This window comes from Rana temporaria, chromosome 7 (genome assembly GCF_905171775.1).
Source record: "Rana temporaria chromosome 7, aRanTem1.1, whole genome shotgun sequence".
In the NCBI taxonomy this organism is placed as follows: domain Eukaryota; kingdom Metazoa; phylum Chordata; class Amphibia; order Anura; family Ranidae; genus Rana; species Rana temporaria.
In genome coordinates this window covers 70,166,003-70,179,815 of record NC_053495.1, presented here as the reverse complement: position 1 = coordinate 70,179,815, position 13,813 = coordinate 70,166,003, and the positions used below count along the sequence as shown (strand labels likewise).

General features: G+C 45.5%; 1 protein-coding gene across 1 annotated transcript in view; it reads left to right on the top strand.

Annotated features, from left to right (window-relative positions):
* ADSL (adenylosuccinate lyase) overlaps positions 1-13,813 on the top strand; it is a 299,794-nt gene that overhangs the window by 114,998 nt on the left and 170,983 nt on the right. Inside the window, exon 6 of the mRNA XM_040359575.1 lies at positions 7,403-7,449. Within this exon, the coding sequence (XP_040215509.1) occupies positions 7,403-7,449 (47 nt within the window). The remainder of the gene's footprint in view (positions 1-7,402; positions 7,450-13,813) is intronic.

Sequence of the window (13,813 nt, the reverse complement as noted above, 5' to 3'; positions counted from 1 at the left end):
TCAAAAGTTTACATACCCTTGTGATTTTGGCCTGATAACATGCACACAAGTTGACACAAAGTGGTTTGAATGGCTATTAAAGGTAGCCATCCTCATCTGTGATCTGTTTGCTTGTAATTAGTGTGTGTGAGTGTGTGTATAAAAGGTCAATGAGTTTCTGGCAGACCCTTGCATCTTTCATCCCGTACTGCACTGAAGTTTCTAGATTCTAAATCATGAGGAAAGCAAAAGAATTGTCATAGGATCTGTGGGAAAAGGTATTTGAATTGTATAAAACAGGAATTGAAAATGTTAAAACTCTAATTAAGAAGTGGAAATTGAGAGGTTCTGTTAAAACCAAACCACTGTCAGGTAGACTAACTTAAATTTCAGCCACAGCTGCCAGGAAAATTTGTTTGGGATGCAAAGAAAAACCCACGAATAACTTCAGGTGAAATACAGGGCTCTCTGAAAACATGTGGTGTGGCTGTTCCAAGATGCACAATAAGGAGGCACTTGAAGAAAGATGGGCTGCATGGTCGTGTCGCCATAAGAAAAATTCATCAAGTATGCGCATACCTGATCCTTGAGATGGGCGAATCTGTCCAAATTGAAGATTCCAAAATAATTCAAAAAGAAAAAAGGGAGGGAGGGAGAACGAGTGAAGTACAAGGAGCTGAATTTTGAAACTCCTTGCCTCTGAAACTAAGACTTGAGAATTACTTTTTGAAATTCCGAAAAGGAATTGAAAACCATACTTTTTTATACAAACTTTTGGAGTCCCCTAATTTTAACAGGGTGTGACGGACAGACCCCCAGGTTTTTACTGTGTTGTCATTCTGGTATGTTTTTTTTTTTTTTTTAAGGTCTTTTAATGTCAATGGCCCAGATTCAAAGAGATTTGCTCTTTTTTTTTTTGCGGAGGCACAGGGCAACGATTTTGCCCTGCGCCCCCGCAAATTTGCACCGCTGCCCTCGATTCACGGACCAGTAGCTCCGTAAATTGCGAGGGCGCCCCGGGGGCGGGAATCATTTAAATTAGGCGCGTTCCCGCGCCGATCGTAAAGCGCATGCTCCGTCGGGAAACTTTCCCGACGTGCATTGCGGCAAATGACGTCGCAAGGACGTCATTTGCTTCAAAGTGAATGTGAATGGCGTCCAGCGCCATTCACGATTCACTTACGCAAATGACGTAAAATTCGAACGTCGCAACGCGACAACGGGTATCTTTAGCATTGGCTGCGCCTGCTATTAGCAGGAGCAGCCTTACGCTAAGCACGCCGTACGGAAACGACGTAACTTGCGTACGCAGGGCCCACGCAACAATTGTGAATTGGTGTTAGTATGCAATTTGCATACTATACGCTGATCACAATGGGAGCGCCCCCTAGCAGTCAACGCAAGAATGCAGCCTAAAATCTGCGTGGCATAAGAGCCTTATGCCACGCAGATTTTAGGCTGCAGTCGGCGTTACGATGTTCCTGAATCAGGAGCATTCGTAACGCCGGAGCAAGTAAGCAATTGCGCTGCGTAACCTATGGTTACACAGGCGCAATTGCTTCTTGAATCTGGCCCAATGTCTTTTATTTTGTGTATCGAAGCCTTCAGGTAAAACATTGAACCTCTTGCAGCCCAGATCCACTGTGATCCCATTGTTCATGGGTCCCGGTTAGGGGAGTTTAAAATTTCGCTGTTTGCGGATGACGTTCTCCTTGCCTTAACACAACCTCGAGTAACCCCCCATAACCTCCATAAGCTATTGGAAGAGTTTGGTGCTTTTGTTTTGGTTATAAAGTTAATTCCTCTAAATCTGAAGCTTTGCCACTTAACATCCCTCCAACTGAAGTGAAGCATCTCTCAGGGTCTTTTTGCTATGCATGGAAATCTACTGCTATTAAATACTTGGGGGTGTGCATTACAGTACAGAGTACGACTCTCTGTACAGAGGTAACATTTTAAACCTCTCTTTGCATTAATTAAATCTCTTAACTAAATGGAAGCATTACCGCATTTCCTGGCTAGGTCGCATAGCCTCAGTTAAAATGACAATCTTGCCTAAGATTCTATATTGTTTGATGACCCTACCAATACCTATCCCCTGGCGCATCTTCTGAGTCTTCAGGGGGATCTCTTGAGCTTTTACATGGAACCACAAACGTCATAAGATGGCTCACTCAGTCCTCTTTGCCTCAAAGAAAGATTGGGGGTTTGGCCTTCCCCAATCTTATACGTTACTATCATGCAACACAATTGAGGGCCGTTGCCTCATGGTTTACCCTACAATTGCTGGACCAAGATAAACTATGGCTGGCCCCAATCCACCCAAACAATCTATTGTGGAATACTGATGCAGATATGCCTTCTGCCTCTTCTGCACACTATGGCATTGTTCTACCACCGTTGTAGGCAGCTGAAACAAAAACACCCCCTTCAGACTGAAGCTTCTTTGACAGCCTTCCTCTATAACCCTCACCTCCCAAATGATCTCACCATGGTCGATAAGTCTGTTCCACTTTTGATCACCTAGTTAATCTCGTAACGTGAAAATTACCATACTTTTGAGGAACTTCGAGGGAAGCATGACCTTCCCCACCCCATAGATTTTTGTTGGCTACCTTCAGATAGGTCGTCATGCTCTACCTTTTTGCTCCTAACCTCCAATTTTCAAAATTGACCCTGTTTTAAGTGCATAGTCTTTGCAGGCCCGTCACAAAAGTCTAGTCTCTGATATCAAATGAGTTTAGTATGGATACCCAAGGGAAGCCTAGGTACATGCTTAGATGGGAACAGGCTCTTGGGGAGAAACTTTTCATACAACAGTGGAGGATCATATGGTCCCCGGCAGCTAAAAGCTCATCTTGTACTCTCTAAAAAAGAATGCATACTCCATTTTGAGCCTTTTGAGATTTGCCATGGTCAGCCAGCTGTCCTCTGGCCTTTCCGGCTTTTTTTTTCGAGACTCTGCGGCGCCCCCTACCTCTGGCCGCATGCAGTGTTGCATGCCATTGAAGTCCATGCCGAACAAATTACAGGTGAAACTCCAAAAATTAAAATTTCGTGCAAAAGTTAATTTATTTCACTAATGCAACTTAGAAGGTGAAACTAACATGAGATGGACTCCTTACATGCAAAGCAGGATAGTTTAAGCCGTGATTTGTCTTAATTGTGATGATTGTGGCTTACAGCTCATGAAAACCCCAAATCCACAATCTCAAAGTTTGACATTGGCAAAAAAACTGAGGTTCTTCCCTTATGGGAGGGGTTATATAGAGGGGAACTCGTCTTCATTGGGTGTGCCAGTGTCCAATCAACTCTGGTGAACTATACAACCCACTATGTAATGACTAAAGGCTCTATGTCCCGTGGTGTACGATAAAGAAATTACAGGATATACTTCTCACACGCCAATTTGAAATAACTGAAACTATGTAGAAGTTCAGAAATTAAAGGGGTTTGAGTTCTGGCAAACTTAAGGACTTGGATATGTGGAGCAATTGTTCTGGAATGATAATATCAAATCATTTGCTCAATTATCTGAGGAATTTGCGATACCAAGACAGAGGTTCTTCAAGTACCTGCAACTTAGACACGCCATACAGGTTCAGTCACATACATCGGAATTTAAGCTCAACAACTCTTAATATAATGTAGCGCCCCCTTACTTTCAGTATGGGCACTACGCTAAAGTTAGTGGGGAATGGGAGAGTTATTTTGCTCCCATTCACAATTTGTTAAATTGCAGGGCTGCTGTCCTTTCAGAACTGGCTTGTAGGTCAGTCTGCGTTTCAGGGGTGTGCTTCCATCTCTGGGCGGAATTTGGCACTTGAAGGGGTTCTGGCAGAGCCACTTTTGCCCAGCAGCCAATTAGAGGAGTTTTCCCTCGCTGGGCATGCTGGGGAAGGGTATATCTAGGGCAGACGCCATTGATTCTGGGTCCTTTTTGCGGGGTTCGAGTTCCAGGTCCGGCATCCACCTTCAGGGTGCGCGCATCCATGGACCCCGCCACCATGGCCTACCTTGCCAGAGTTGCGCACCATGCGGAGCTCCATCCTGATGCGGAAAGGGGCCCCAGCGACTTGCTGGGTCCCAGCCTTTGCTAAGAGGATCCTAAGCTGAGAGCTGTGCGGTGGGGAATTGGCTCAGGGAGAACCCGGAGAGAGGTTATCCAGGAGGCCTGAACGAACCATCAGGGATCTGGTCACCACGATACTGACAGGTATATTACAGCTGTCAACTGGTGGCTTTAACTGGATTTACTGGGAGGATTCCCTCAATCCAATTATTGCACCCTAAATTGCTAGACCTGTGGCAGAGGTCCAGAGTCAGGCCTGTGGCAGAGGTATGTTCCTCCCAGCGATTTGCAAGTGACACTTTGGCTGCCAGGCTTGTGGCAGAGGTCTGTCCGGGGGCACTTTACCCACTCTGGCTGGAGTGGCGACGAACTGATCTCATCATCACTAAGAGCAGGACTGCTCTTTCTCATATCCAAGGTCTGATACTAAAGTTGTTCTCATGCTTCATCAACCTTTCCTGTCTTGTCTTATGTTGATGTTGGGCCTTGGAATAAAGCAGGGATATGCAATTAGCGGACCTCCAGCTGTTGCCAAACTACAAGTCCCATCATGCCTCTGCCTCTGGGTGTCATGCTTGATGCTGTCAGAGTCTCGCTATGCCTCATGGGACTTGTAGTTTGGCAACAGCTGGAGGTCCGCTAATTGCATATCCCTGCAATAAAGCATTGAAGAAAACCCAATTGATGACTGGACCTTTGCTCATTGCCTCAACTCACTAGTATCACCCCTAGACACCCTGCAAGGTAACTCAATACGCCGATCCCACAAACAACCAGCGGCTCCTGCGGGCGTAGCGCTACAATAACGCCATTGCTCAAAAAAGAAGGAAAAAAAGCAGGGTCTCATAGCTAAAAAGTAATGAAATACTGAACAGTAAGTTTAAAGAAAAGGTAGTGGAGACGTGACCTTGGCCCACTGACAGATGCACAGTTTTCTCTCCTCTGTGTGTGTCTCTCTCTTTCTCTTTCTCTTTTTCTCTTTCTCTTTTTCTCTTTCTCTCTTTCTGTTTCTCTCTTTTTCTCTTTCTCTTTTTCTCTTTCTCTTTCTCTCTTTCTTTCTCTATTTCTCTCTTTCTCTCTCTCTCTCTTTCTCTCTCTCTCTCTCTTTTTCTTTTTCTCTTTCTTTCCCTCTTTCTCTCTCTCTCTTTCCCTCTTTCTCTCTCTCTCTCTTTCTCTTTCTCTCTTTCTCTTTCTTTAACTTCAGGTGAAATACAGGAGACTCTGAAAACGTGTGGTGTGGCTGTTTCAAGATGCCCAACAAGGAGGCACTTGAAGAAAGATGGGCTGCATGGTCGAGTCGCCTGAAGAAAGCCATTAGTGTGCAAATTCCACAAAGTATCCTGCTTACAATATGCCAAATGGCACAAAGACGAGCCTCAAACCTTCTGGCACAAAGTCATTTGGAGTGATGAGACCAAAATTGGGCTTTTTGGCCATAAATGCCACATTTGGAGAGGTACGGAGGTGGATCGCTGATGTTTCGGTGATGTGTGAGCTACAAAGGCACAGGAAATTTGGTCAAAATTGTTGTCAAGATGAATGCAGTAAATTATCAAAAAATACTGGAAGAACATTTGCATTCACCAGCCGGGGATGTACTTGGACATTCCAACGTGACAATGATCCAAAACACAAGGCCAAGTTGTGAAACTTCTGGAGTGGCCTTCAGTCTCCTGACCTTAATATTATTGAGCCGTTCTGGGGAGATCTCAAATGTGCAGTTCATGCAAGACAGCCCAAGAATTTACAGGAACTGGAGGCTTTTTGTCAAGAGGAATGGGCAGCTTTACTATCTGAGAAGATAACGAGCCTCGTACACAAATACCACAAAAGACTTCAAGCTGTCATGGATCTTAAAGCGTGGTGTCACCTGAATTTTTTTTTTAAAAGCCAGCAGCTACAAATACAGCAGCTGCTGACTTTTAAAAAATGAACACTTACCTGTCCATGTCGCCTGCGACGTCGGCAGCCGAAGCCGAGCGGTAGTGTTCTGGGAGCCGAGTGTTTCCCAGAACACAATGGGGGGGGGGGGGGTAGGGGTGACGCAGAGGGGCCAACCCGGAAGTGGTGCAAATACCTGTATAATACAGGTATCTGCACCCCCTCCCCCCTGAAAGGTGTCAAATGTGACACCGGAGGGGGGGAGGGTTCCAAAAAGCGGAGGTTCACTTTTGGGTGAACCTCCGCTTTATAGGTTAAACAGTATTAAGAACTGGGGTATGTAAACTTTTGATCAGGGTCATTTGGGTAGTTTATGTTGCCACTATGATGTAAAAGGAGTACACACAGTTAATTTGATAATAAATGGCTTCAGCCAAACACTAACAATGAGTGAAAGAAACGTTTTTGTGTTGTTCATTTTCTCTGACAAACAAATCATAGATTTTGCCAGGGTATGTAAACTTATGAGCACATCAAAAGGTATGCAGGCCCACCAGATTTCCTCATTGGTGCTCTGCAGCTGCACAGCTGACAGATAATTATGAAATCACTCCCATTCAGCCCGCTCAGAGCAGATGAACATACAGGGATTTCTTCAAAATAACAAAAGGTAGTAATCTGCAACAAAGGTTATTATAATCCTTGCAATGTACATAGAGCACCCAGGGGGAATGTTTGTTTTTGTTTTTTTTGTTTTCCTCAACAAAAGTGGAGTTGCGCTTTTTAATATTTTCCATCTTACCCTTTAGTACAGACCCCTCAGTAGTAGAAGCTCCCCCCACCTTCACCCACCAATACAGACCCCTCAGTAGTAGAAACCCCTTCACCCCCCAGTACAGATCTCTCAGTAATAGACTTATGCCCCCTCCCCCTTCACCCCCCCCACCCCCCAGTACAGATGAAGTTGTGTTTCCCCCTCCAGCCCTTAGGTGTGGTGCTCACATACCTCTGATCTGATGTCATGCAGAGTAGAAGTGGGGAGATGGCAGAAACGCTCCTGTTTATCGAAGGGCATCTTAGCCCTGCAGCACCCACTGCCCGGGCACAGTGTGCCCACAGCTATGAGACAAGGGGCAGTACCTACTCCTGCCAGTACAGTGCAAAAACTAGGCACAAAGCGGAAGATGGGAGTATAAAAACAATACACTGTCCACCCCTGCTCTGTGTCGGTGCCGGTGCCAACCTCCCGATGTCCGTGACACAGCCAGATTTTTGGAATTCTGCCCAGGAGAGGGACAGACCTGGCAATCCGTGACTGTTGGCAACGCAATATTTAATGTAATCAGATTTTTATTTTATGGGTTTAAAGACATTTTAATAGTTCTAGAAATAACACTGTAGATTGTTGATCAAAGATGTATCTGAACGGAGATGAGGAAGGAATTTTATTTGCATGTTTTTGTTTTGCAGGTGGAAGAGTTAGACAGGATGGTGACCACTATGGCAGGGTTTAAAAGGTAAGCTTATCTTTGACTAGATTTACACGATTAATATGTTCTGTTACATTCTTACCGTATATAAGTGGGAGACTTTGGCTTTTTGTGAAGAACAAACTTTGCGATTCTCTATTTTATCCAGGGTGGAAATCATTTTTTTTTATTATTTATTTAAAGTAATTGTAAAGGCTCTTTGTAAAAAAAAATAAATAAAAAAAAACATGTTATACTTGCCACCTCTGTGTGTTTTTGGTTTTGCACAGAGCAGCCCGGATCCTCCTTCTTGGGTCCCTCTTTGCTGCTCATACCCCCTCCCTTCTTTGAGTGCCTTTCAGTCAGCAGCTTGCTACAGGGGGCACCCAAGCTGAGTCAGAGCTCCGTGTATTCATTTAGACATGGAGCCCTGACTTGGCCCCACCCATCTCCCCCTGATTGGCTGGCTGGCTGACTTTGACAGCTGCGGGAGCCAATGGCGCCACTGCTCTGTCTTAGCCAATCAGGATCAGTGTCCTGGATGGCTGAGATGATCGTGGACATTGCTGGAGAGAGAAGGGGCTCAGGTAGGTAATTAGTGAGGAGCTGGGGAGGCTGCTACACACAGAAGGTTTTTATCAATAACAATTTTTATTGGTCAGAGATTCAAGTGTACACAGCTTACAGTCATTCAATGCTCTGATCATGTGAAGACAAAATAAAGAAAAACGACATTAACAATAAAGGAAGGAGTATGCATTTTCTCTGCTTGGCGTTTGCCACTATGCCAGCATGCTTATCAAAACTGGTGTCGCCAACGTGGCGGAATTCGAGTTGATCATCGTCCTTACGGACCAACTGCATGATGTGGCTAATCTGAGCAGTAATCTTGGCTTCTAAATACCATAACAGTGGGAGACGCTAGGGGTCTCCAGAGATAAAGAGGAAAAATAAGAGGGGGAAAAAAGAAAGGGAGAGAGGGGATGTCACCAATTTGGCCTGCCTAAGCGCTCCTTTTTTTTTTTTTTTTTTTTTATAAAACTTTAAAGTTAGCCCAATTTTTTTTATATTGTGAAACATGCTTTAAAATTGCGCCCGCTCGTGGAATGGCGAAACAAAGTTTTACTCTTAATCTCCATTGGCGACGTTTAAAAAAATTCTACAGGTTGCATGTTTTGAGTTAGAGGGGGTATAGGGCTAGAATTATTGCTCTTGCTCTAACGATCATGGTGATACCTCACATGTGTGGTTTGAACACTGTTTTAATATGCGACACTACTCACATATGCGTTTGCTTCTGTACGTGAGCTCGGCGGGACGGGGCTTTTTTTTTGTTCGTCGATACGCTTTTGCATGCGAGTCCTGGGTCTCATGGTAGCCTCCTTTTGAGGCGGTCCCTTACACTCGAGTGTTGCAGAGGGAAATTTTGTCAAGATGGGACAAATGCCCATCGTCCCTGGATTGTCTAATCTGGGTGAGCCACCGGGTCAGGGCCTCCCTGGTTTGGTGGCTGACATCCCTGACTCTTCAGTCCGGGAAGTCGTTTCTTGCTTTTCACTGGACGGTGATCACCACAGACGCCAGCCTTACCGGTTAGGGGGGAGTCTGGGGAGTTCAGTCAGCCCAGGGTCACTGGACTCAGGAAGAATCCTGCCTGCCGATCAATGTTCTGGAACTTTGGCCGATCAGGATGGGCTTCTCTGCGTGGTCTCAGAGGCTACAAGGGCATCCAGTCGGACAACGCCATAGCGGTGGCATATGTCAACCATCAGGGAGGGACAAGAAGCTCGGCTGCAGTGTTGGAGGTGGGCGGAACGGAGCGTGCCCGCTCTTTCGGCCGTATACATTACGGGCGGTAAAAAACTGGCTTCTTTACATGTTCTTCTGAATATGTGGTGTATTGTCTTACCTGCCCCTGCGGCCTCTTCTATGTGGGCCGTACTATTCGGACACTACGGAAGAGGTTTGGCGAACACCGTAACTTTGTGGAGAAAGGTCTAGATAAGTATAGGGTCGCCAGACACTTCAAAGAGTTCCATCAACAATCTTCTTCGGAACTTCGGGTTTGGGTCATAGAGGCTATCTCCAGACTTCTCCCTCAGGCCGAAATATATAAAAAATTATGTGAAAGGGAAAACTATTGTATCTTTACATTAGACTGTTTGTCCCCCCGAGGGTTGAATGAGGGTCTGGAGATTAACATTTTACTCTAATGTTAATATAATATTTTATCTTAATGTCCTATTCCAATTCCACTTTTAATTGATTTGTCTCTTTTTTATATATCGAGCTAGTTCCCATATATCCACATCCGTGTTTTGCATGTATTTCATAAAAACCCTTTCCCTTTACCCACATGTATGTCCCCATGTGAGTTCCATCATGTATAGGTATGTGCGTATATGTGCGTGTATATACGCATGCGCGCGCATTTATATGTGCATATATGTATATTTATAAATACAACTCATGTATGTTATTTTCATATACACCCTTCCCCTAACCAAGCTGTTAGCATCTTGCACATACAGTACAGATAATGTATGCGTAGATGGTTTTTTAAAATAACCTCTTTCCCACATCCATTAGTGCGTACCTACTTTGTTTGTCTTCTAAAATTTATTCTAAAATTGATTTGAAACCATTTAGATACAGATATAGGTTCCCATAGGTATGAATTGTATACCATTAAATTAAAGGGGAGGTTCACCCTAAAAACGACTTTCTAGTATTACATTGGCCCCCCACATTACAATACAATTATGCCTATTATGTTTTTTTGTATGCTGTACATACCTTGGTACAGCTAATTCACTCGTGGCTTCCGGGTTGCGAGTCCCGCGGGAGTGGGCGTTCCTAACATGCTGGTGATTGACGTGATGACAAAAAACGAGCTCCCCCCGTCGCGTAAGCTGCGTCACGATTGGCGAAAGAAGCCGAAAGGCGAGTCGGCGCTATACTGCGCACCGCCGTTCGGCTCCTTTCGGCAATCGTGACACAGCTTACGCGACGGGGGGAGCTCGTTTTTGGTCATCACGTCAATCACCAGCATGTTGGGAACGCCCACTCCCGCGGGACTCGCAAACCCGGAAGCCACGGGTGAATTAGCTGTACCAAGGTATGTACAGCATACAAAAAAACATAATAGGCATAATTGTATTGTAATGTGGGGGGCCAATGTAATACTAGAAAGTCGTTTTTAGGGTGAACCTCCCCTTTAGTACCACTACTCCCATTTGCACAAGTGTGTTAATTCCTTTTAAGTCCCATCTAATTTTCTTAGTATTAGTCAGTTTTTTGTGAATGTATTTTTTATTTTGATCCGCAAAGATATGCTTTTATTTCATATGCCCAATGTTTACGTCTTGATTCTCTATTGACTTGACCTATTGTGTAATTGTGTGCCAACCAATCGGCTTCATTCGAGCTGTACTTCTGTCCCTCATCCAACATGGCCCCCATAGAGCCTGATGAAGAGGCACGCATGCCTCGAACGCGTGCACCGCCCCGTGACCTAACCCGGAAGTGACGCTCCGCCGCTTGCGCTCCACGGCTGCGTTCCATCACGCTGTCACACGGCGTTTCTGCATCTCCCTGTTCCATCAGCGCTGGATGACCATCCAGGGATCCCCACAGACGCCGAAGACTGTACCAGCTCATGGATCGCCTACCGTGTCTCCCTGCTAAGTGAGTTCAGAGCATGTGTTGATCCAGTGACTTTAACACCAGCGCGGAGTCCATGCACCCCGGAAGCCAGCCACGGATGATATCCTATCTTGATATGCCTGTACCCCCTGCAGTCTTGTGAGTAGCATCCTCCTAAGAATTGATGTCTATTTTGTTGTTTCAATAAATCCTATACTACGCTTAGAGGGCGCCGCTTTTTGTTCTCTTGGACTACCTAAGTCGCCAGACTCTAGATCAAGGAGAATGGTCCCTACACCCGGAGGTGTTTCAACTCCTGTGCCTGAGATGTGGCACACCAGACGTGGACCTCATGGCCTCGCGACTCAATCGGGAGGTAGTGAGATTTGTGGCCAGGTCAAAAGACCAATGGGCAGACGCGACAGATGCATTGGTGGCACGTGGGGTCGGTATCGGCTAATTTATGCTTTTCCGTTTCTAAAGCTGCTTCGCAGAGTGGAGGCCGAAGGGATTCTGATGATCCTCATTGCTCCAGATTGGCCTCGGCGGCCCTGGTACGCCGACTTAGTGCGTCTAGTAGAAGATGTTCCTTGGCGTCTGCCGATGCGAGAGGACCTTCTGTCGCAAGGTCCCATACTCCATCCTGCTTTGTAGTGGCTGGCTTTAACAGCGTAGCTGTTGAAAGCCAGGTACGAAGGGACCATGGCCTGTCGGACTTGGTGATATCTACCATGCTGAGGGCATGGAAGTCGTCCTCTCGGAAGATTTACCATCGCACGTGGAAGGCCTACATCTCTGTGTGAGGAGATGAAGTGGCGTCCTCGTGCATATTCAGTTTCCAGGGTCCTACTGTTTCTACAGCGTGGGGGTGGACCAAAAACTTGCCTGAAGTACAATTTAAGGGGCAGATTTCCGCCTTGGTTGTTTTTTTCTTTCAACGACCCTTGGCGGCTCACTCTCTAGTGAGTACGTTTGTGCAGGGGGGTTTGACATGTGGCCCCTCCGGTGCGTCCTCCACTTCCCCAGTGGGACTTGAATCTGGTCCTCTCGGTACTTTATAATCTGCCGTTTGAGAACATTAGAGAGATTCCCTCTGGGTTTCTGAGCTGTTAGCCTTGTCATGCAAGGCTCCCTATTTGATCCTCCACAAGGATAAGGCGGTGCTGCAGCCGCAGCCTTCGTTTCTTCCTAAGGTCGTTTCGCCTTTTCACCTCAATGAGGACATTGTACTCCCGTCTTTGTGTCCTCGTCCGTCGCATCCCAAAGAGGCTGCGTTGCATTCCCTGGACGCTGTCTGTGCTCTGCGAGTGTACCTGTCTGCTACTGCTCCGTTTCGGAGGTCGGACTAACTTTGTTTCGGTGGTTGGTCAAGGTGGATCAGACAGGTTGCGATTCAGGCCTATGCCCTGAAAGGGCGGGCGTCTCCCTTTCCTGTAACGGCACATTTTAAATTGTGTGATTTCTATTGCTGCAACAAAGTCCCATGGGAGATGCTTTTCTAGTGACATTTGATCTATTATGATACTTTATTTTGACTCTTTCTCCTCTCTTCCCCTCTTTTCTCTGTGCCTTATTCCCCCCTCCCCCATATTTTTTTTATTTTTTATTTTGCTTATATGCAAGTCCCACTGCTTTATCGGATGCACTTTGTCTGTTCTGCAACACTGAGTTGTACAGCCCTGGCCAAAGTTTTTGAGGCTGACACAAATATACATTTTCACAAAGTCTGCTACTTCAGTGTTTTTAGATCTTTTTGTCAGATGTTACTATGATGGTATACTGTAGTAAAATTGCAAGCATTTCAGAAGTGTCAAAGGCTTTTGACAATGACATTAAGTTTATGCAAAGAGTTAATATTTGCAGTGTTGGCCCTTCTTTTTCACCCCCCCCTACATTTGGCCCTGGCATGCTGTCAATCAACTTCTGGGCCACATCCTGACTGATGGCAGCCATTCTTGCATAATCAATGCTTGGAGTTTGTCAGAATTTGTGTTTTTTTTGTTTTTCACCCACCTCCTTGAGGATTGACCACAAGTTCTCAATGGAATTAAGATCTGGAGAGTTTCCTGGCCATGGATCCAAAATGTTGATGTTTTGTTCCCCAAGCCACTTGAAGCACCTTGCCATAAAGCAAAAGTGATAACCATTGTGCTGGAAAAGGCATTGTTCGTCACTAAACTATTCTTGGATGATTGGGAGAGAAGTTGCTCTCTGAGGATGTTTTGTACCATTCTTTATTCATGGCTGCGTTAGGCAAAATTGTGAGTGAGCCCACTCCCTTGGCTGAGAAGCAATCCCACATGAATGGTCTCAATCGGAAAGGGGATTCATCAGAGAAAATGACTTTACCCCAGTCCTCAGCTGTCCAATCCCTGTGCAGAATATCAGTCTGTCCCTGATTTATTTTTATTTTTTTCTGAAGAGAAGTGGCTTCTTTGCTGCTTTTCTTGATACCAGGCCATCCTCCAAAAGTCTTCACCTTACTGTGTGTGCAGATGCACTCTCATCTGCCTGCTGCCATTCCTGAGCAAGCGCTGCAATGATGGTGCCCCAATCCCGCAGCTGAATCAACTGTAGCAGACGGTCCTGGCTCTTGCTGATTCGTTAAATGGTTGATTTAGGTGCAACCTTGGTAGCAACTATCTATCCTTGGCTGTGAATTTCTTTTTGTGTAAAGCAATGATGACTTCACGCATTTCTTTGCAGGTAACAATGATTAATGGAGGAAGAACAATGATTTTAAGCGCCACCCTCCTTAAAGCTTCCG